Genomic DNA, 23,667 nt, shown 5'->3' with positions numbered 1-23,667 from the left:
GGAAATTGCATTAACCCACGTCTAAAATTTTCCAAGAATTTTTGCTGTGGCACACCCACACTATCTCCTCTTTATACACAAAGAGCTCCCAGTAAAACTGTTGTATGGCAAATAAAATTACCCTCTAAATCTAGCTGTGAATAACTCTAAGCACATGACAGGAGAAGAATCAGCATGTTTTAAGCACAAGCTGTCCTGTTTAAATACAGTCTGCCTCACAGCAGTAGGTCAGAGTTGGGCCTCTCAAAATCCTTACAGCTACTTTTCAGGTTGCTAAGGCTTAAACAACACTGACAAAACTGTCACACACATGCACAGACCAGCTGGTAAGAGATCTGCAGTGGTGCTCATTTTAACATGTCATTTTTCCCCTTTCACATTTCATTCAGGTTATTATCGTACAGTGTCTTCCAAATTGCCAAAGTGAAATACATTTTGTTTAGGGAGGAATGGTGCCACAAAAAGCCTACATTTCTTAACTTTCTTTACCCTAAAAATACCTGGGGCTATACCACACTTCAACGGGGAAGAAATTCTAGGTGAAGCTTGCCAACCTGTGGTTCATGGCAACAGACAGCCCATAACACCCCCCCAGATATGCTTGTGAACCCAAGATTTCAGAATGTCCAGAAAAGTGAGGAATGCTGCCCAAAGCACAGCACTTGAAAATTCTGTATTCATTGGAAGAGCTAAGATTGTTCAACCTGGCAAAGAGAAGGCTCTGGGGAAATCTTATAGCAGCCTCCCAGTACCTAAGGGGGGCCTACAGGAAATCTGGAAATGAACGTTTTACAAGTGCAGGTAGTGACAGAACAAGCGGAATGGTTTTAAACTGAAAGGGGATAGATTTGGATTAGATATTAAGAAGAAATTCTTCATTATGAGGCTGGTGAGGCACTGGCCCAGGTTGCCCAGAGAAACTGTGGATGCCCCATCCCTGGCAGTGTTCAAGGCCAGGCTGGACAGGGCTTTGAGCAACCTGGTCTAGTGAAAGGCGTCCCTGCCCATGGCAGGGGACTGGAACTGGATGATCTTTAAGGCCCCTTTCAACCCGAACCACTCTGTGACTCTATGATGATTCTCCCTTCTCACACCCTGGTGATAACAGTACTATGCTAGAATACACTCCGACACGACATTATTTATAACTAGTTCAGCAGATTTTGAGTGAAGACAGTACACAAAAGCTCAGGCAGAGTTCTTAACCACACTATACTTTTCCATGAAATACAGTAAACCAACTACTGTTGTGCTAATTCAAGAGATCCTAAAGCTTATAATTATATGTCTGTATAAGTAATTATAACTCACACCTTTTAATTCTGCTCAGCAGGTACTGATAATGTCTCAGAAGCAATTTAATAAAATGAAATAAAAAAACATTAAAGTAACTAGTCACAAATACTACTTCCCAGCATCAATAAACAACCTGTAACACAGCACCATTTGATAAACACAACTTCATATGTCCTTTCCATTTCTATTTATTTCCATGACATTAGTGTACTACAATTCTTTACAGAACATTGTATAATTCACTCACAGTACCATTTTATATATTAACATTTTCAAATGTATTCCATGACAGCTCCTTTTACTACATTCATAGGCCTATTTTCAAACATTTCAGCTACGATTATTTTTCTCCCATAATCTAATTAATGTGTCCTGTAAGATCTCATAGTTACTGTAGAAAGTACAGCTGCATGACGCACGAGTTCATATTGTTGACTACAGTTTTACACAGTCTTCAAACTGTTTGGATTATAATAGCAATAATGCTTATACAACAGAACTTTCTCAGAAGTGCACAAATTCACTAAGGAACAGGGATACTTGGCAGATGAAATGCTACATGAGCAGGAGTACCTGCAGCTGCTATAATCTCCACATGGTGCTGCACTGGGCCACACACAAGAGGTGTAACACCTACTTGTGTTATCACACAAAGGTTACCTACCTAGGAGAGGTGGGATGCTGAGAGTCCCTGTATGATCAATGGAGAAATTGAGAAGAATCATCTTCTGGACATCTCTCTCTTTGACTCCAGAGACCCTAAACATCTCACTTGAACTAGAAGCTTGAATTCAGCAGACGCACCAAAGAGATGCCCCACTTTAAGAGTGCTTAGAACAAATGAGAAAGAACTAGATAAAAATCAGAAATATCCCACAAAAGTAAAAGCAAATCCACTATTTTGAAGTAATTCTAAAATACTCAAAGATCATTTTTCTTCCTTTAAGGGACATCTTCCTTTCCTAATTTGTGCAAGTTCTTTCCCCCACCCCTTTTTTGATGGAGAAAAAAGAAACAAAAATTCCTTCCCTCCTACCCTTCCCATTTCTCCATTAGCATCTATGGCAATCCCTCTGATGCATAACATTACATCATTGTTTTTTGAACAGATTTCCAAAGTTATTTCATTAGGTTTACCTGTACACCAAAACTGGTGATATATTAAGACTGAAATGTGTTTTGAGCCCTGCATCAGCACTGAAGACATTATTCTTAATCTAATATTGAGTGGCGTTACGAATAACTGTGTCAAATCTGTTATTACATTGGCAGGTCTGTCAAGCTCCTTTCTTTCAAAGTGTTTTTTTTTCCTTGTTTGTTACGACACACTTGCAAATCTTAGTCAAATTCAATACCCAAATCCACCAAGCAATCTCCCGTGAGTGTCCTTAATACAATAGAGTCTCATGAGTAAATTTTTCTGGAACTACACTCAGATTTATTAGTTCCTACACACAGCTATTGTTTAAAAGATCTGATTAAAGGACCTGTTTACTAAAATGGGTGTCAATTGTGCTTTCAGTGGCACTCAAATTGCCTGTAATAAGGGGCAACCATGCTAAAGGAGAAGAATGCCCTTGTCAGCTGCAGTTTGAAGTACTGTAAATTAACTGACATAAAATGCCAGAAGGTTTACACCATAGTGTCAGCAGTTCTTCCTCTGACTACACAACACTGAATTCGCAAGTAAAACTAACAATATTTATAAAAAAAAAAAACAATGGTATCCTATAGTAACAATATAAAAGGTTAACACACATTACCAGTATATCTTAAGATAGGTCACATTGATGATGAAGCTGAACAGTTTCCTGTAAATAGGAAGAACATCTACTAGAGATCTCAGATGAAGTCTGAATTTCCTCTAATCCTAAATATACTTAAATTAAAAAGTTTTGCTGCAGACCCCATGAGGTCAGGATTTCATCTCCTCACTTTTTCATGCTGAAGGCTACGCTATGGCTGCCCTTGAAAGTGTCAACTTGGTTTCAAGAACAAAGCTTTCATTAGAATAGTTTTATAGTATCTTCTAAAAGTACTTTTGAAATAATCTCAATTTGGGAAATAATCTCAACTTCCAACATTTCACACTCATGACTGCTTTTGCAGAATGCTATGGGGAGGACCAGGGAAGAATGATAAATGTGAGAGCTCAAGGTCAGATGGTACTGTTCATCATACTTCAGAAGGCACTGCAAGAGAACAATGACAATGACACACACGTAACAATAAAGATGAGGCACACTTAAGAGTTAAAAAAAGAGTCTGTATCTGTTAATCTTACGCCAGAATATATGAGGATCCACATCTACCTCTAAATCTGGTGTCAAATGAACTATGAAAATAGCCATGTATTCAAGGATTGCATTTAAGAAAGAAACATGGATTGTGATGGCCATTACAGTACACTCCATCTTAATGTAAAAATGAATCCAATTTCTTTTTGATATGTTCAAAAGCATCTTTCCCCATATAGTCTATTCGACCTTCCTCCCATTTCTTCCGTTCATCTTCTGGAATTGGTTCTTGTGGTTTGAAGTGAATAGACAGCTCTGAAATGGAATGTGCGACTTTGTTCTGTGGGAAGAAGAACAGTAGAAAAAGTCAATTGGTTGATGTCTTTTCAGTTCTATGAAGTTAAACCTTAAAATGTCAAACTTCTGTTTTGTACACTCCCAGTTAAAACAATAAAACAAACAGTATTCAAACATTAATTCCTAGTTTGATAATGTGATCTCATTTTCCCATGCTTTTACTACTTGCCATAGCATCTTCGAACATACCAAGCATTTACTTTACTTGTCTTAAGTCAGACCTTGGCATACTCAGCAACAACATAATAAGAATGTTACAAATATAGCTTATTTAGAGTGTCTCCTACAATGAAGTTAACCATCTATCTGTGCAAATTTTGTCTTTCATGTGAACATAAGTTCCTAGAATTTTTAGTCATGTATTTTATCTGATCTCCAGTGAGATAAGTATTGTTTAGCAGATGTTGGTTGCGCTATGTACTGTACTAGATACAAGTCCCTGACACCCTGTCACCCCTAGCAAGTCTGGCACTGGTGTCACACTGACCAAAGATACATGTCGTGCAAGATCACAAAGGACAGCCTAGCAGCTTAGGCCCCATGCCTGACTCGCTGTATCCTTATTTTTCATTTGCTTGGAAAGATCACTTCAGCGGGTAAAAAACCAAACCAAAACAGAACAAAAAGATCCCAAACAGCTTTGCTTATATTAGTATTGGAGAGCTACATGCATAACACCATGCATTTATTACTTGGGGGCTAGCACAGGAAAATATACATTTAAAAACTAGAAGTTTTTTAAAGAAAACCAGAAGTTTTTTAAAGAAAACCAGAAGTTTTTTAAAGAAAACCAGAAGTTTTTTAAAGAAAACCAGAAGTTTTTTAAAGAAAACCAGAAGTTTTTTAAAGAAAAATAGAAAGGGATCATGTTCCAGTATTGGAAGCAATTAAAGAATTGCATATCTAAAAAAGCTTAAAGAATTTATTTGCAGATTGCATCACAATTAGTTGAGATTTCCCAAAACGATGTTGGCAGCATCAATTGCATGTTATTGTTAATTGCATGCAATTATCTACAGATGTACAGTGCAGAAAGCTACTTATACCAGTCCTGAGGTTTCCTGAAACGCAGGACGAAAGACAAGTTGTTCTGAAGGTCTGTCAGGCTCAGAGGGATGGACGTTAAAACCGCTTTGTTCAACTTCACATACAGGTTGCTAAAATACAGCCACTGAGGTTTTATTAGGATAATATTTTTTTCATAGTTTCCTTATAATAAGAACTCATACAATACAAATCAATTTTAGTCTTGGGGTAGGGGAAAGCGGTGAATGAGAAGAAAAGGAATGAAACATGTTATCACCAAAGACAAAATTCATCTTGCTCAGATTTAGCTATCAAAATGGCATTGAAACCAAGCTCCTACTAGAATCAATCTAGGATAAGTACCTCCAGAGGGCATCTCATCTCATTCTAAAATAGGTTCAAAGTGGCTGTCATTCTCCAGCGACAGCCTGGAAAGCTAGCTTGTAATAGATGCCTCCACTCACAAGGCCAAAAAAATCTCATTTTAGTATAATCGCTCTATAACTCATGAGGTTTTTATATGCACAGAATAAGAACAGTACAATGCATTCCAAAACAGAGGCAAAAGAGATTGTCCAAAAAACACTGCCAAAAATATTTGCCTTTGCCAGATTTCAAGACATGAAAGAGTACACAGACCCCAGTCTCTTCCACCAAAACAAGCCCAGAAGACTAAAGCTGAAGCGAAGCAACAAAAAGTGGAATGATGGTGTTCCTCAGTAAGAGAATCAGAATATTAATTTCTAATTAATACTATCTTCTGATAAACCATTCCTAGTAATTAAAAGATGTTTACACTTGAATTAAACTACCTGAAGTAAATATTTTGGAGGGTTTTACCCCCCCCAAAAAAAAACCAACTTGAAAATGTGTCCCTATTTGGTTTGAGCATGTGAGGCACACAAGGTAACCTACCCTTTGCAAATAAATCATTCTTAAGTTATAAAGCTGGAAAGTTTGCAATTTTCCTTCAGCCTCTCTGCACTCAGGGTAGAAAAGAAGGGAAAGATTACAGTTTTACTTTATGGAGTAACTATAGTCTAAAAGGTTGAAGCACCAAACTGTCTTCATCTCACTAGAAGATAGTCCACAAGTTACAACAGCAGATGACATTGGAACATTAATTTTATATTCTCCCAATTATACTTTGCTGCAGCATGGTTTGTCATACAACAGGTAATGACTTACACCTGCAGAAACATTGTGCTATTTTGTCCAGCTTAATTCCTGCATAAAATAAGGAGAGTCAGTGCACCAGAAACACCCGAATACAAGAATTGTGACAAAAGAACTAGGACCCCTGTAGTGTTCATCAGTGAATTATTTTAAGAGACTCCCTGTTGCCCAAATCACAAAAATCACATTTTGTTAATTACCTAATAACTTTTAATACCTAGCTTCTTCATAAAAATTCAATGAAAACTCATTCAACCTCCCAACATATCATGTATGTGTCACTAAAGATTAAGAAATACTCTTTAGACTATTCCTGATGCTAGCAAAAAACTTCAGTACCTCCAGCTAACGTAAAGAAAATAAAATCTCCCACATCAGACGCATAATTTAAAAATATCATTTTAGTGTATCTTTTACTTTGTTACTGTGCATAGTAATATACAACATACTTACAGCTTTGAAAGCTAGCTCCTCAGGTGAGCACACCACAGGGTTTACTTCACGTATCTGCTCTGGAAGCACAGGCATTTGCAGTGAATTTGCCACACAAGGGCTGACCTTTTTCAGAGTAATTTCAACTCCATTGAAAGTGTGCTAACAAAAATAAGAACATCTCAGCACTGAAATACAATTTTGCAAGAAAGCAATACCTTATTTAAAACAGTTTCGCTTCCTTAGAGGAACTGCAGTATTAGTGGAATAAGTTAATAAATGCAAAAATATTTGCGGTCCAAGATTCAAAGCATGTTGCAATTTACATTTTTGAACTCATGAGTATGCCAGCATCACCAGGAGATAAATCTAATAGGTATTCCCACCTTCGTGTTACCATAGCTGAAATAATTTTTAAGAAATTGTGCAGTAAAGAAATAAAGCATATTAATAGATGAGATCAAAAGTAGGGAGATAAAATTGGGAGTGAAGCACAGTAAAAAGGAAGAGGTGGAGAGGAGGTATTTTAAGATTCGGGTTTTATTTCTCATTACCTTACTCCAATTTGAGTTGTAATTAATTAATTTCTCCAAGCCAAGTCTGTTTTGCCCATAATGGTGACTGATGACTGATCTGTCCCTGTCCTTATCTTGACCCATGAGCTTTTTGTTATATTTTCTCTCCCCTGAGCAGTTCAGGAGGTGAGTGATAGAGCAGCTTTGGTGGGCACCTGGTGTCCAGCCAGGGTCAACCCACCACACCATGTAATTCCTTCCTCCAGCAAACACATAATTTCTTTTTTTTTTTGGTCATTTCAGTATATTCCCACTACCGTCTCATCAGTTACCTTGCATTCCTCAGATTCTGATTCTTCCATCTTTTGAAGTTTTTCTAACAAAGGCAGTATACTGGCACTGTATATATTCCACCAGAGGGAGAGAAATGACAGTTGATGTAAAGATCCATCAGTGGTGCCATCCTGCATAACTTTCTTTGTTTGAAGGTCGTATTTGTGGTTCCAGGGCTTTCTTGCTCCCAGGAAATGAACAACTTTGGCATCTCTACCAAAACTGTAGAGATTAAACACACAGATCTATACATTAAGGTTTTTTTTTTGGGGGGGTAGCCTATATAAACTGCTAAAGAAACATGCTTACTCTCACTGGTGAGGTAATTTTGACATTTTGCAACAGCAACAAATTCAATATGAGTATATGTATTCATAGTTTTTTATTAGTCTCAGGGATCTTGTTTAGCATACAGAAAAAAAACTGCATTGCCATTTGCTTCCAGGTGCTGATTCTAGCAGAAAAGATCACAAAGGAAACTGACAGTCCTCCTGCACACGCTGTTCACAAATAAATACATAAAACTTTAAACACTGAATCAACAAAATTGGTTATTAGTGAACCCATACTAATACATCACTAAATGCATCACCCTAAGTTCACCTTCCAGCAAGAGTGTTTTGTGCAACTGGAATAGTAATTCACGACACCCTAAAGCCAACTTGCCTTCTGCCAGAAAAACTTCCAGCTTCACTGTTAGAAATCATATAATTACTAGCACAATTTTTGTTTCATAGAAGATCTTAAGAAATGGTTTATAAAAAAAAAAAATTAAAAAAAAAAAACGAACAAAAAAACACACAAAAAAAAAAAAAAGAGCCACATTGACTCTTTCCCATAGAACTGATTGGGAAAAGAAGGGAACAACTTTCAAAGTAAAGGTGTCGGAACCTAATGCTAAAGTAATCTACATCTGTTCAAACATCACAAAAGCTTCTCTGAAAAAAGACATGTGAGACAGTGGGACTCTGTGTCCAGATGCCAGACACTCTTCTTGCATTTGTCCAGGGAGGTTGTGAATGCTCCATCCCTGGCAGTGCTCAAGACCAGGCTGGACGAGGCCTTGGGTGATATGATTTAGCGCGAGGTGTCCCTGCCCATGGCAGGGGGGCTTGAACATGATGATCTTGAGGTCTTTTCCAACCCTAACCATTCTATGATTCTATGATTACTGTAATTTATAATCAACAGAATAGGCCTTTATTATTGTCTCTTATAATAGCATGTTTGTTAGCAGACTGCAGAGGTTTACAGTCAGTCAGAAGTGTTACTACTTACTGATTGAAAGCAGGACCATAGGTGTATACAGCACTGCTGCTTAAGTTGTAGAGGAAAGGTAAGTGTTTGCCAATATCTGCTGTTGCCCAGTTGCTGAAGAAGCTATTCAACAAGCCTTGATCACCCCCTACAAAATATACAAACCAGTATTACTACAATTATTCATACACTCAAATTTACATGAAAATTTCAATCCAAGGATGGGAGTGAGACTGGTGTGTTCATGGCACTGTAACTTGGACTTGAAATTATGGCCATGTGAGCAGGTACAAGTGAATAATACCTGATCCACTCCGATGCAAGTTCAGGGTAAACGAAGTCCTATTGTAAGATACGAAGAAAGAAGTAGGAAAGGGGTTTGGTCTTCCTCAGAGCAGAAGACTGAAGATCAGCTGTATTCCTCTCTCCTAAACCAGACAGCAAAAACTTACTGAGCAAGACTAAGGTACAATGTTCCTTCATTGCCCTTTTCTGGGAAGCACAGTCCACAAGAAGTCAATGGGTCTTAAGTATACTGTAAGGGGCAAAGGTCTGCACCTTAAACTTTTACGGGGGCACAATTCATAAAGCCTGAAGAACTCCTGCCTTCCTCTATTCTGCCTGAGAGCACACAAGCTATGGAAAAACAGCTTACTGAGGAGTCTGTCTTGCACTTCAACCTTATGCCCTGCCCCTTACCATCAAAGCTGCCGTGTTCAGCTGCAAACTGGAGCAGTAGGTTGTAAGTTTTCAGAGAAGGTCGGAACACAAATACACCACTATTAAAGCAGTCAGGCCAGCCAGAGTCAGGAGCTGCTGAAAACTCTTCTCGATCAAACAATTCATCAACATTGCAAAGCACCTTAGAGGCAGTAGGATGAGAGAAAAAACTGTTAGAGCAAAGGTTTGTCTGGAACATGAGTTGCTAAACCAGTACCGATGGAGTGAATTGCCAGTTTGACCAAGTATATAGCTTGCAGAGCATAGAAACCAATGACAACACAAAATATGCTAGGCATCAGAACCTCTACTTTTAATATAATAAGGCAACACTAATTGTGGTTCTCCATGATTTTTCTGCGTCCTGGGTTCAGCAGTAGCAGTCACGATAGCTTAAACCACGACACTGATAAAAGCACAAAGCCTGTGAAATTATTTCTTAAACCTCAGAGACCCTCCAGAAGGTCCCTTTAAATATTAAAATGTACCACAAAAACACCCAATTTTCTTCTTTCTTAGCACATCTTCCCATAGTCCATTATTCTCAGTAACTACAGCAGAGCCAAATGAAAGCTGGGAATCCAAGTAATATGAGTTAGCAACAGACTGACTGAAGAGGTACAAGAAAAACTGTCTCTTGTTACCAGTTTTCTAACTTAAGCTAAGCTCAGAGGTTTGCTTTGATTTGTTTTTTAAGCTTCACAAGGCAGTGGGAAAAATCAAAGCAGGTGAAGGCCCAGATCACTTTTAAAGTTGATGGGAAGACAGCTGGTCAGCTGCTGAAAGCCTGAGCCACTGTGGAAAGCAGGGGAAGAAATGCTTTCTAAGAGAAAGATTACTTCATTGAATTTGAAAACAACTATCACAGTATCACAGTATGCTAGAGATTGGAAGGGACCTCGAAAGATCATCTAGTCCAATCCCCCTGCCGGAGCAGGAACACCTAGATAATGTTACACAGGAATGTGTCCAGGCGGGTTTTGAATGTCTCCAGGGAAGGAGACTCCACAACCTCCCTGGGCAGCCTGTTCCAGTGTTCCGTCACCCTCACCGAGAAGTAGTTTCTTCTCAAGTTTAAGTGGAACCTCTTGTGTTCCAGGTTGTACCCATTACCCCTTGTCCTATCATTGTTTGCCACTGAGTAGAGCCTGGCTCCATCCTCGTGACACTCCCCCTTTATATATTTATATACACTAATAAGGTCACCCCTCAGTCTCCTCTTCTCCAAACTATAGAGACCCAGCTCCCTCAGTCTTTCCTCATAAGGGAGATGCTCCACTCCCTTAATCATCTTCGTTGCCCTGTGCTGGACTCTCTCCAGCAGGTCCCTGTCCTTCTTGAACTGAGGGGCCCAGAACTGGACACAATATTCCAGATGCGGTCTCACCAGGGCAGAGTAGAGGGCAAGGAGGACCTCTCTCGACCTACTAACCACCCCCCTTCTAATACACCCCAGGATGCCATTGGCCTTCTTGGCCACAAGGGCACAGTGTTGGCTCATGGTCACCCTGTAGTCCACTAGGACCCCCAGGTCCCTCTCCCCTACACTGCTAACAGGTCGTTTCCCAACCTATACTGGAACCTGGGGTTGTTCCTGCCCAGATGCAGGACTCTACACCTTCCCTTGTTATATTTCATCAAGTTACTCCCTGCCCAACTCTCCAGCCTGTCCAGGTCTCGCTGGATGGCAGCACAGCCTTCTGGCGTGTCAGCCACTCCTCCCAGCTTAGTGTCATCAGCAAACTTGCTGATAGTACACACAATTCCCTCATCTAAATCATTGATGAATATATTAAATAATACTGGTCCCAGTACTGACCCTTGAGGCACTCCACTAGTTACAGGCCTCCAACTAGACTCAGCCCCGTAGACTACAACTCTCTGGCTTCTCTCCTTCAGCCAGTTCACAGTCCACCTCACTACCTGATCATCCAGACCACACTTCCTCAATTTAGCTGTGAGGATGCTGGGGGAGACTGTGTCTAATGCTTTGCTGAAGTCAAGGTAGACCACATCCACCGCTCTGCCATCATCCATCCACTGTTATTTCCTCATAAAAGGCTATGAGATTGGTCAAGCATGATTTCCCCTTGGTGAAGCCATGTTGACTGCCCCTCATAACCCTCTTATCCTTGATATGCCTTAAGATGGCACCAAGGATAAGGTGTTCCATCACTTTCCCAGGGATGGAGGTGAGGCTGACCGGTCTATAGTTACCCAGGTCCTCCTCCTTGCCCTTTTTGAAGACTGGAGTGACATTTGCTTTCCTCCAGTCCTCAGGCACCTCTCCCGTTTCCCAAGACTTGGTAAAGATGAGGGAGAGTGGTCTAGCAATGACTTCTGCCAGTTCCCTCAGCACCCGCGGGTGCATCCCATCTGGACCCATGGATTTATGGATGTCCAGATTGCTCAACTGGTCTCTAACCCATTCCTCATCGACTAAGGCAAACCGCTCCGTTGACCTGACTTCATCTAAGGTCTCAGGGGTACAGGGCTCTTCAGGACTGCCTGCAGCAGAGTAGACAGAGACAAAGAAGGCATTCAGTAACTCTGCCATCTCTGTATCTTCTGTCACCAGGGCACCCATCCCATTCATCAGTGGGCCTACATTGCCTCTGGTGTTAGTTTTATCTGCCATGTATTTGAAAAAGCTCTTTTTGCTGTCCTTGACCCCTCTCGCCAGGTTTAATTCTAAGGAGGCCTTAGTCATCCTAGCTGCCTTCCTACATCCTCTAGCAGCAGCCTTATATTCCTCCCAAGTGGCCAGCCCCTCCTTCCATGACCTGTAAACTCTCCTCTTCCACTTGAGCATACCCAGCAATTCCCTATTTAGCCACGCAGGTCTCCTGGCCCTCTTCTTTGACTTCCTACATGTTGGGATGCTCCGATCTTAAGCTCGGAAAAAGCAATCCTTGAATGTCAACCAACTATCTTGGGCCCCTTTACCTTCAAGCAGCCTTGCCCATGGGATTTCCCCTAGCAATTGCTTGAAAAGGCCAAAGTTTGCCCTGCTAAAGTCCAGGGTTGCAATTCTACTTGCTATTCTACTGGTCCTACCACACAAGATCCTGAACTCCACCATCTCGTGGTCGCTGCAACCAAGGCAGCCCTCAACCCTTACTGCTTCGACCAGATCCTCCTTGTTAGTGAGGATGAGATCCAGCAGCGCTCCTCTCCTGGTCGGCTCATCCACCATTTGCAGGAGGAAGTTATCATCCATACACTGGAGGAACCTCCTGGACTGTGGCTGGGTTGCTGAGTGGTCCTTCCAGCAAACATCAGGGAAGTTAAAATCCCCCACGATGACCATGGCCTGTGACTATGGAGGAACTATGCTTTCCTCCTTTAACTTTAACCTAAAGCAGGAAATCATAGGCCTCCCTCTCTCAGCCCATGAGAAGAATAACTTAATTTGGTTGCTAATTTAAATACAAGCTTATTAAATACAAGCTTATTAAATTAAAATGCATCACAGTCTTCCGAAGTGAAGGCTGACGTGACTGTACTTGCCCAAACTATGGCCATTTTTAGCTCTCTACTTCTGAAAAGTAATTTAAAAATATATTTTGGAAGTTACCAACATTTCTGGGTTGGTTTTTTTTTCTTTTTAAAACTGGCCTCCCTTCCTAACCAAAATTCAAGCAAATATGCATGAGAGTGATCTATTATAAACATCTGTAAGAAGCCCACTTGCACAGAATTATTTTGTGATGCCTTTTGAGGACAGTCCTGAGGCTACTCTCAAACCAGGATTAATTGCTATGCAGCCAGAAAAACTGTGTACTTTGCCAAAACATGCCAGCTGGAGCTCCTGCGACCTTGGGACCACCAGCAAATCTGGTCACTTCATGGGACAGCAAGCTGCTTGACAAGGAAGTATCCCACACTCAAGAGCAGTTCTTTGAGACAGACACAAACATTTCCACAGCTCCCGCTCTACTCACCAAAGTGTCTGCATCCATGAAGACACATTTGCTATAATGAGTAAGAGTCCAACAGTGAAGCTTAGTGAAGGTTACACCCAGTTCTGGCCTCTGCATCAGAGCCAAATGGACTGAATCAGCACTATCAAGCACATTCACCTCGATTACTTCGTCAAATACGTTGCGGAGGACAGATCTACCAGAGCAAGCAGTAGAGAGATGAGCTGACTTCAGGCATGAGAACAGTGATACACAGCACTACATTTATTATAACAATAGATTGATTGGTTAGGATGTGAAAAGCTCTTGTTAACAGCCTGCTGAAGTGATAGGAATTTATCAGGCCATAAACCATTCTACTACCATTCTACTTTTGAGTTGTAAGCACAGCTCTGACAACTCAAAAGTGACAAGTGCTATATGGAGAAGAAACCAGTCTTTATTTTAGTTACCAAATCTTCTAGAGAAACACCAATGAAAATTAAAGCAGCTTCAATCCTGCACAATTGACTTGAAGTAACAGCACTCTACTGTGTTCCCTGCACATTGCACAGGATGTGGCACAGACTGCCAGCACAGACATTTACACCTGTTATGCCCAAGTATACTCAGCTTCAAAACTGTATCTCTTAAAACAGGCAGTATATGCTTGTTTACTACTACACATCCTTTAAAATGAGACTTCTAGGAACACATCTTTTTTCTATGCATATCTTTTCATGGGAATTTTATAGGGGACACCAAAGTAGGTAATTTTCCTTCAAGACACAAAAGACACTTTTTTAAACTCAGCTTATTTGTTTACATTATGCTTTTAACATTAAAGTTCCTGCATGTCATATAAACACAGAAAAATAAAAGCCTGTGCTGATTGTCTAGGTTGCAGAGTCATTAGCTCGTCTGACTGATCTGCAAAGGACAGTAGTTAACTGGGAAAGAGCAGGTACAGATTTTTAGAAGCATAGTTCCGTGATGTGCTTTTTTTAAAAAAAAGCTATTCTTGATTAAAAATATATTATAAAGGTTTTTCTCTCCACTGAATGGGGAGAAAAGAACCTGATGGTCTTGATATCCACCCAGGTGTCAAATGTACACAGTACTCCCCCAGGAATGTTCCAGTGTTCTGACAAAATCCATACTTCAAAAAGCCTGCAGAAACATATTCCTTCACACTTAATCACAGCAAAAATGGGAAAATCCCTTTCTTGAGCCAGATCAATTGCAAATACTTTCACATGGCATATAAAAATCAGGAACTTGCACGCTTCTTAAGCCACAGCAGAATTGAGTTTAAGCAGCTATGGCATATCATGTTTCTTTTAACAAGCAATACAGTCCTCCAAATAACAGAGCTTGAGTTCAACAGATCCATTGAGATTTATGTATAAGCAATTCCGTAGTGTCCATAAAATCACATCCCAAATTGGAAAGTGATTAAAAAGAAGTTGAAAATATATATATTTCTCATCATGATAGCCATGCATCAATATTTTAAGAAGATTAGTCATCTAAAACTGAGATCCTATGGGGTTTTTGGAGTTCTGATGTCATGGGTGGTTATGTATTGCTCTTTCTAAAAGAGAAACACTGGGGGGGGGGGGGGGGGGCAGGGGGAATAGTAGCACCTTTATTTTGTGTCAAAGCAAAACACGAAAACTGTAGCTCCTAAACTTTCAGCTTATGTTATGTTGTGGGCTTAAGATAACTTCCAGCCACAAGCTCTCATTCTGCAAGTGAATTCTTATTAGGATTACAATCTTACCATGGACATTATTTGGATCTCCTCTCAGAAATCACTAGCCAAGGGGGAACTTCAAGGCATAATGCTGTGAAATCCACAGGAAGCCTATTAAAATCTTCTATGCTGTTATTTATTCTTTCATAACATCAACCTCGAAAAATACATGAATACTTACCTCAACCCACTGGAAACCTCTGGTGTAACTAGTACTGCCAATTTTCTAGATGTTCTATGGTTCCTCAGTGACTGTCCAAGAACCAGAGCACCTTGACAATACACATCATTGGTAGCAAGGGTCACAAAGGCTTGATCCGTTACTGTAAGCAAATATTCAAAAGAGTCACTTTACAACTTTAGATCATCTCTTTTGGCAGGCTCCTTCCTCCTCCATCTAACCCACAGGCTGCAGCTTATAACAAGCTGCAGTTCCTGTGATAAGCTCTTTTCCCTCCTAAACTCCCCCAGAAGACACAACTGAGTAGAAAGCCCAGTGAATATGAGTGCAGAATGTATGTCTCTGAATTTTATTATGTTTTGTTTGCCTCATTTACATAATAACAGTTATGAAGTTTTTGGACTAACCTTAAACAAATAATTACCCGAGTCTTATTGCCTAAATACAGTGACAGTCAAAAAAGCCAAACTGTGAATATTTAGATTTTACGTTTAACTAACACAGTGTAATACAACTGATAAGGAGAATGTTCCTGTTTATATAGTACCAAAAGCTAAGGAAACAACTGCGTGTTAAGTATAGCCAGAAACATCTTTCTTTCCATAATGTCACTAAATCAACACAACAGGCATTATTCTTTGCTCTGTCCTCTTTGTACTGGAGTAACTGGCGCTGGCTCAAATGTACCTAGAAGCTAACAATCCCTACCTCAAGTAGCTCTAAGAAAATCAGAAGTGTTCCTTGTTGTCAAGGAACACACGGGAAAAAATGTTGCAATATAAAAAAAAGCAAGCTGCAAGCTGGCACGACAGGAGACATAATGTATATTGCAGAGATACTAGGCATGTGGCAGTATCACCAGGGGCTTCAGCTTCAGCTCTGACCTCTGACAGAACCACTGCTATTGGGGTTCTGGGGAGAGCCAGAACCTATGATTCAGCAAAGTGAACAGCCTCCTCGGAGCAGAAGGAAGACTTCAGCATTCTAGGCTGCAAAATTAACCAGAACAAGATGAGCTGGTCACACAGATGAGGGGAATTCCACTGAGCTCTACAGACCTTCAATAAATACTTGTTTAAATCCACCATCATCTTAAGGGACAAATAAATTAAAGGAACCAAACAATAACAACAACATAAACACCCTGTCATACAGTTTCCAGGCTCTGTGAGAGACACTAGGAAAGAATCTCACAGAACTAGTTGCAGAGAACCCAGCAAATGACCTCATGGCTGCCTCAGCCAGATGCTGACAAAATGAACATGTTCAAACCTCTCACTTAACATCAAGGTATGCAGTGAAGGATGGTGAGTGCTGCTGACAAGCTCTAGGGTACTAACATGTCCTCCAAATCCAGAGCAAAGCACAGACCCACTGGTATGCTGTCTTCTTCACCCTTTTTTGCCTTACTTCCCATTCATCTCCAGCCAGACCTTAATTCAAATCAGGCACATGCATTTGCTGACACTGTAGCAGATTCCTGCACCTCATGAAAATTCCACTAGTGTTGGCCAAAAAGAATGAATCATCCATCCAAATTTAAACCAGTTCGCAGGTCCCTTTTACCCCGTAAAATAGTTTGCAGGCTGAGAGAGGTGGGGGTGTTCAGCCTGGAGAAGAGAAGGCTCAAGAGAGACCTTGTAACAGTCTTCCAGTACCTAAAAAGGGCCCATAAGGACGCCGGAGTGGAAATTTTTAGAAGGTCATGTAGCAACAGGACAAGAAGGAATGGCTTTAAACTGAGAGAGGGGAGTTTTGGATTACACAGTAGGAAAAAAATAGCTTTACTGTGAGGGTGGTGAGGCCCTAGCACAGGCTGCCCAGAGAAGCTGTGGATGCCCCATCCCTGACAATGTTCAAGGCCAGGCTGGATGGGGCTTTGAGCAACCTGGTCTAGTGGAAGCTGTCCCTGCCCATGGCAGGGGACTGGAACTGGATGATCTTTGAGATCCCTTTGAACCCAAACCAGTCTGTGATTCTATGATCCCTCAGCTAAGCAAACTCCTGCAACATTTTTAATCACAATTTCCAGAAGAAGCAAATGAAAAAGGGAGCTTTCAAATCTCCTGTTACCATAATGGCTCAAGCAAGTTATGGGTGTTCCAGAAATAATGAATAAGGAGCTGCTTACATGGAGTGTTTTAAAAGGACAGTTGTGCAAGTAAACCACTTCTACTGCAGTTTTCCAAAAGGTTAAGCAAATAATCTAAGCATACATAAAAGCCAATGCAAAACAAAACCACTGAAAGCTACTTTAGCAAAAAAAATTATTCTCAAAAGACACAAAGAGTCAGCAAAGCACTTTTGGCAACAAGCATCTTCAGCCAAATAAAGGTAATAAAACAGCCACTGAGAGGAATGTGGGAGGTGGGTTAATACAAAAAGCAAACTGTGAAATGAGTGGGAGTTTAAATCTTAAAATACTGTTTTAAATAACAGCCACAAAACTGAACATATAATCTTCTTATTGCTTTTGCATATTCTTTTTAGCTAGAGAAGCTAAATCTTTACCTAAGTAATACACATAAAAATACACAAGCTACTCATTAAATAGTTCAGTGAGCTGGTACGGTGAATTACCACATCCTACATATACTTTCATGCCCTGTACTGCTGGGGCAAAGGCTGTGGTCAGAACCACAAGGAAGCAAATTGCCGAAAAATACAGCTCCTAAGAAACTCTGGCTAACACCTCACACAGAAAAGAAGCCAATTGTCTAGTTTGAGAATCAGATGTGGGATACATATTATGGCCTTCCTAATAGAATGAATCATTACAGAGATAATTAAACTATGGAATGCAACCATGCAACATTAAAATATTCCTGGTGCAAAGACAGAGGCACATCCTAGTCATTTTAAAAACATACAGGGGCATCACTGATCTGCTAAGAATCCTTAGGGAGATTTAAAAAAAAAAAAAAAGAAAAAAAGATTCTATCATTAATTGTTCTTTCATCTAATCCCCATTTTCAAGGAAGAAAATTGGACTTGCCTCATTTATGATGTTTAACCATGCCACATGCAAGGTCTACACCTGGGTCGGAGCAATCCCAGGCATAGCTACAGGTTGGGTGGAGAAGAGATTCAGAGCAGCCCTGTGGAGAAGGACTTGGGGGTGTTACTCAATGAGAAAATGAACATGAGCCAGCTTCAGTGTGCGCCCACAGCTCAGAAAGCCAGCTGTATCCTGGGCTACATCAAAAGGAACATGACCAGCAGGTTGAAGGAGGTGATCCTGCCTCTCTACTCTGCTCTCATGAGACCTCACTTGGAGCATTGTGTGCAGTTCTGGTGTCCTCAACATAAAAAGGACATGGAACTGTTGGAACAAGTCCAGAGGAGGGCCACGAGGATGATCAAGGGGCTGAAGCACCTCCCATATGAAGACAGGCTGAGAAAGTTGGGGCTGCTCAGCCTGGAGAGAGAAGGCTGCGTGGAGACCTCATAGCAGCCTTCCAGTATCTGAAGGGGCTTATAAGAACGCTGGTGAGGGACTATTCATTAGGGACTGTAATGATAAGACAAGGGGTAATGGGTTCAAATTTACAACAGGGGAAGTTTAGGTTAGGTATAAGGAAGAAGTTCTTTACTGTGAGGGTGGTGAGACACTGGAATGGGTTGCCCAGGGAAGTTGTGAATACTCCATCCCTGGCAGTGTTCAACAGCTGGAGAGAGCCTTGGGTGACATGGTTTAGTGTGAAGTGTTCCTGCCCATGGTGGGGGGGGGGGGGGTTGGAACTTGACAATCTTAAGGTCCTTTCTAACCCTAACTATTCTATAATTCTATGATTCTATAATGTTCTTTGGAACACTGACCCTGTAAGTAAATGTTTTATTTTTATAACTTACAACTAAGGATCAGGTTTTCAGATACAGTTGTGAAAGTACCCTGTTTAATCTGAAAATTCCAATTTAACTGAAATCAAGGGCAATACTGTGTTGAATCTAATCTATATAGGGTTTCACTCACTGACTAAGCTGTAAAAGAATATTTGATCTTTCAAGTTTGAAAGACAAAGGTGTAGGAAATTAAAATTCATTGCAGCTGGATTTTGAGGGTTGTTTGCTTGTTTGTTTTTTTTTTTCTGTAAGTGTCAAGCACACCATTATGCATAACTTTCAATTCCATGTGCTGAATGACAATTGGATTTTTCACAGAAAATACCTAGTGTGAACAATATTAAGTTTTCAAGCAAATTGTTTTCAAGCTGTGGAATCCTATGGCTAATACCATTAATGCTTAGTGAATTACAAGAAAACTAAGTGTATGATTAGAATCACATTAAACCCATGTTGTATGAATTTATAAATCTGCTCAATTCTCTTGTTTGGAATGCCACACAGCACATCAAGATGCAAATTCAGAAATCATTATTCTCAGCAGTGGCTCCTCAATTTTAATACCTAGCAATAGTTGCTTGGAACAAACCAAGGGTTTTCAAGCAAGTAAGGTGAATTATCTTAGCACCCACTCTGCAGCTACAGATAGCAACAAAGACAAGACAGTAAAAGTAATACAAATCAATACAGTCAGGGAGATCTTACATCAAACTTTTTAACAGGATGCTTTAGCCAAGGATCACCAACTTCTTATGATACTTACTCATAAGAGTACCTCTGACACTGCCAGAGACAAAATTCTTTAACAGGCCTGAAAAACAATTCCAGGGCAGCCAAAAGCCTTACTTAGAATCTGCACCAGCAAGCAGACAGGGTGGTGCTCGCTTTGATGTTCAAAGAAATGAGAGAGGGAATGAATAAACACTAGGTACCCACTGAAAATCAGCACTGACTCATAGTAACAATCACTGAATGAACCACATGCACCTGTGCACCTGCCAGCTTCAAGACATGTTTCAGTGGGGTAGGGTTTATTTCCATAATTCACTAGACATAGCTTTTAAAACATATTTTGGTCTTTCTTCTGATAGAGAAAGTATAAATGTGCTCTAGCTATGGCTCCTGGAGTAATGACTCAAAAACACCAAGTTGTCCACTCTGAAATTGCAGTAGGAGACCAGAGAGTCATATGCTTTGACTTTCCTGCAAGTATATTCTAAATAACACATTGCCCTCTTATGCATAAGAGTACATAAATCAACAGCTATAATCCTCCAAGAGGCTGGTTAGGTCCCCAGTATGTACTGCCATTCATGCAAGTGTTGCACAACTGCTTGCTTAAATTCCTCCTTGGTACTATCTGCTGCTCTTTTGTCACCTCCCTGCTTCTACTTCAGACACAACTTGCAGTACAGGCAGGCTGCAGTCTGGACCTCTGCCTGCCAAGCCCAAAGTGCTTTTCTGAAATCCCGAGTGACAATGACATAACACAGCCCCAACTCACTGCATGTTCTCTAGCAAGTTTGTTACTCTCCTTCCCACACATAGGTCTCTGTATCCTCGCCCAGAAGCACATCTCAGTGAAGATGTGTTAGACTACGGCAAAGATAAAGAAAGCTACAGGCCTTCTCACCTCTGGCCCAGCACAACCATAACTGAAGCACTTGGCACAGAAAGCTTTACTCCAGCTGCCACCCACAACCTTAAGAGCAGTATAAATACGTAAAATTAATAACGATGCCAGACAATAACCTGTGTCAGACCACCATCAAAAAACATTGTACAAGTTCACAGCAAAGAGGCAGTTCTTGCCCTAGTAAACAAATGACAATTTTAATCCCCATGCTTCCCCTAGAAGTAGAAATGTTTCTACCTATTGGCCTGGGTCCAAGAGTAGAAACATTTACGTTATAGATGAAGGTGGTACAGCAACACTTTACACAGACCTTTTTCTTATAGAATAGAAATTCACATTTGATGGCATGCAATATTTCTCTTGGTCTAACAAAGTTCTGCCTGATCCAAAGCCAGATTCTTTCTTATCCTTTATTAAAGCAATGCTGAATTTTACTAGACAGGATTACAACTATTATCTTGGAAGGCTACAGAAAGAGGACTTATTTCTCAATTTCTGGAGCTTTTGCTATGTATATTTCAGATAAGAACTGTTACATTCTCCTTCAAGACCCTGCAGTTTCAACAGAGAGTGAATGATCCTTCTGAAAACCCAAATGCAACAGTATTATAACATGCAAATAAGTGTAACAAATCAGCACCCAAAGCTAGTCCCAAAACAGTAACGTCCCAATTTGAAAACAAATAGTTAAAATTGCCTAAGCAATCCAGGGACAGCTCAGAGGACTTGATACGTTTCAAGTTAGATGTTTCCAGTCTCTTCCCACGGTGTTGAGGCGCCACGTACACAGATTCAAACTCGGGATCCGCAAGGCCAAATGCCCCAGGTAGGTGTCTGTGATAACCTCCAAATGGTTTAGAGCTCTAAACCAGTCCCTCATGGCTTCAAGGACATCTGAATAAAATCAGTACCACTGGAACATAGAATGGGCTGTGAGAAGGACTTTTCTGAGCATGCCTCAGGCCGAGGGGGCCCACCCTGATCTGTCACCCTGCAGACGCCCCAGGAGAGCACACAGAGGCCTGGGCAGGCCAGCCTGTACCTACAAGCAGGATACATAAATGAGTTCAGCTCTTCCATCCCACCAGCCAGACGGTTTAAATCCTAAGCTGCGAGTGCTAATTACAGCAAAGCGGTCTGCGATAACCAAACAGCGGAGACCCCCTCCCGCCCTCACCGCAGGCCACGGGAGGAACCGGCCTGTGCAGCCCCACGCCGCAAGCACGGCTGACCACAGCGGAGCGGTGTGGGGACACGCGAGGGCAGCCCGTGGGACAAGAGCCCGGCGGCAGGGCCCGCGGTACTCACCGGACATCCTGCGGCCGGCGCGGGCAACCGGACAGGGGCGCAGCCCGCGGCGGCACCACCTCCACCGCCTCACCTGCTGGCGGCAGGCCCGCTAAGTGGCGCGATGGGATTAGCCTCTTTCCTGCTGAAGACGGTGGTACGTGAACTACATCCGCAGGGGCTCCTGCGCAGCGGCCCACAAACGACATTAGCGGCAGAGACCGCTTGGGAGGGTTGGCACGACCCACCGACCCATCTCGACCCCCAGGAACTGACTTTACTGCAAAGGGCCGTGCCCCCCTCGCCCGCTGCGCCGTGGTGCGCTCCCGCAGCGCCCCGCTTCTGAGGCCCCGGCAACCACCACACACCCAGCACCTGCTGCTGCTCCGTGACTGACCCCGACCCTGCACCCTCACAGCCCTACGGGAGGATGAGGCATCGCGGCGCCTCCTAGCCGTGAGGCGCAGATGTCTCGCCCCATTGGCTGCTGCGCTGCAGCGCCCACCTCTCCCGCCCTGCGCTGGCGGTGGCTGCCCGGGGTGCTGCCGTCACGGCGGGGGCTGAGGGGGGCTTCCTTTCTCTTTACTTTTCCCCTTCCTCTTCTGCTTTTCCCCTTCCCCTTCCATTCCCCAGAGAGAAGCTGGGGGATACTCTACCGTGCAGCCCTTTAAGGAAAAAAACACCAATGCCGTCACTGGTGAGAATGGCAGAGCGTAGAAAAAAAATCTCGGCGCATGACTAGGATGAGTCCAGCCTGACCTATGGTAACCCAGACACATGGGGTTCACCCTGAGTTAAGGGAATCTGCCCCTTAGCTTCTTCGGAGCCATCATAAGCCTGAGGCTACATACACAGTCCGATAACTTGTCACCCAGAGAAGTAAACATGTTTTCAGAGACATTGTTCAGTTCAGAGGGCAATATATATATTTTCAGAAATACACACGTAAATGCATAGATACTTGCACAACGTGGTTTTGAGGTAACTATTACATGTAATTTAGACACACAACCTCTCTGCAAGGTAAGTTTAGGCTAATGTGGTTCAGCCAGGGCATTTCTGCATCCAACTGTTCTGTGGACATCAGTAACTACTTAGCAGAGGGCTGCGATGTAAGGCAGTGTGCCACCAAAGAAAATGCACATCCTACTCAACTATTTAAACCATTACTTGCAACAACTTGCCATCAGTGTTGCCACTCCAAGGTGTAATATTTATTCTCTCACACACTGGAGGCATCCTAAAGGTCTACTGAAGAAGAGGATGTCATTGCTTTGGTAGTGGCAAGGTGTTTGAGGAAGGAAGGACCTAAATGCATAGGAAATCAAGCTTTACTTATCCCACAAAAACAAAAACTTTGGGAAGTGTGTTCATCATCTGTTTATATAGACAGGTCAACTAAACTGCACTTATGAGTGTCAAGATCTCTGTTGTGGATAATTTTACTGTCAGATCTGTTTCGGTTGGGGGACTTCATAAACACCAAAAGCATTTCCTTGGTAATAAAAGCAATGTCTACATTTAGATGATTTTCTGTTTCACTTGTACGCCAGACAACCTTTTATGATATAGAACAGTTTTAGAATGTCAGAACCAATAATACAAGCTACAGTTCTTCTGATGGTCTGACAACCAGTTTATATTCCTTCCTTCCCCTCACAATTTAAATGCATTAGAACTTCCCTACATACCCCCCCCCACCCCAATTAGCTG

The 23,667-nt window shown here is 41.7% G+C and overlaps 1 protein-coding gene across 3 annotated transcripts; it reads right to left on the bottom strand.

Moving 5' to 3' along the window:
• Positions 1–3,650: 3,650 nt before the first annotated feature.
• Positions 3,651–22,229, bottom strand: GYG2 (glycogenin 2). 3 transcript variants are annotated; one of them, XM_057411903.1, is made up of 9 exons: positions 21,976–22,229; positions 15,189–15,330; positions 13,294–13,468; positions 9,329–9,491; positions 8,651–8,777; positions 7,372–7,594; positions 6,546–6,686; positions 4,937–5,061; positions 3,651–3,873 (listed from the first exon to the last, which is right to left on the bottom strand). In XM_057411903.1, coding segments are annotated over exons 1-9 (1,104 nt in total). In that variant the 5' UTR covers positions 21,983–22,229; the 3' UTR covers positions 3,651–3,872. The 3 variants fall into 3 exon arrangements, with proteins under 3 accessions (XP_057267886.1, XP_057267871.1, XP_057267878.1); XM_057411888.1 differs by having other exon boundaries at positions 4,937–5,047; XM_057411895.1 differs by lacking the exon at positions 4,937–5,061.
• Positions 22,230–23,667: the final 1,438 nt, after the last annotated feature.

This window comes from Pezoporus wallicus, unplaced genomic scaffold (genome assembly GCF_028554395.1).
Source record: "Pezoporus wallicus isolate ANWC-B61680 ecotype Strahan unplaced genomic scaffold, APGP_CSIRO_Pwel_v1 contig_2372, whole genome shotgun sequence".
NCBI lineage: Eukaryota > Metazoa > Chordata > Aves > Psittaciformes > Psittacidae > Pezoporus > Pezoporus wallicus.
This window is presented reverse-complemented; position numbering and strand designations above follow the sequence as displayed.

Excerpts from the sequence above, each read along its gene's own strand:
- GYG2 (XM_057411888.1), bottom strand. Across the intron at positions 13,469-15,188 it reads GAGGTTTCCAGTGGGTTGAG|ATCTGTCCTCCGCAACGTAT; the intron begins GTAAGTATTCAT and ends TTGCTCTGGTAG. Across the intron at positions 6,687-7,371 it reads CAGAATCTGAGGAATGCAAG|CACACTTTCAATGGAGTTGA; the intron begins GTAACTGATGAG and ends TATTTTTGTTAG.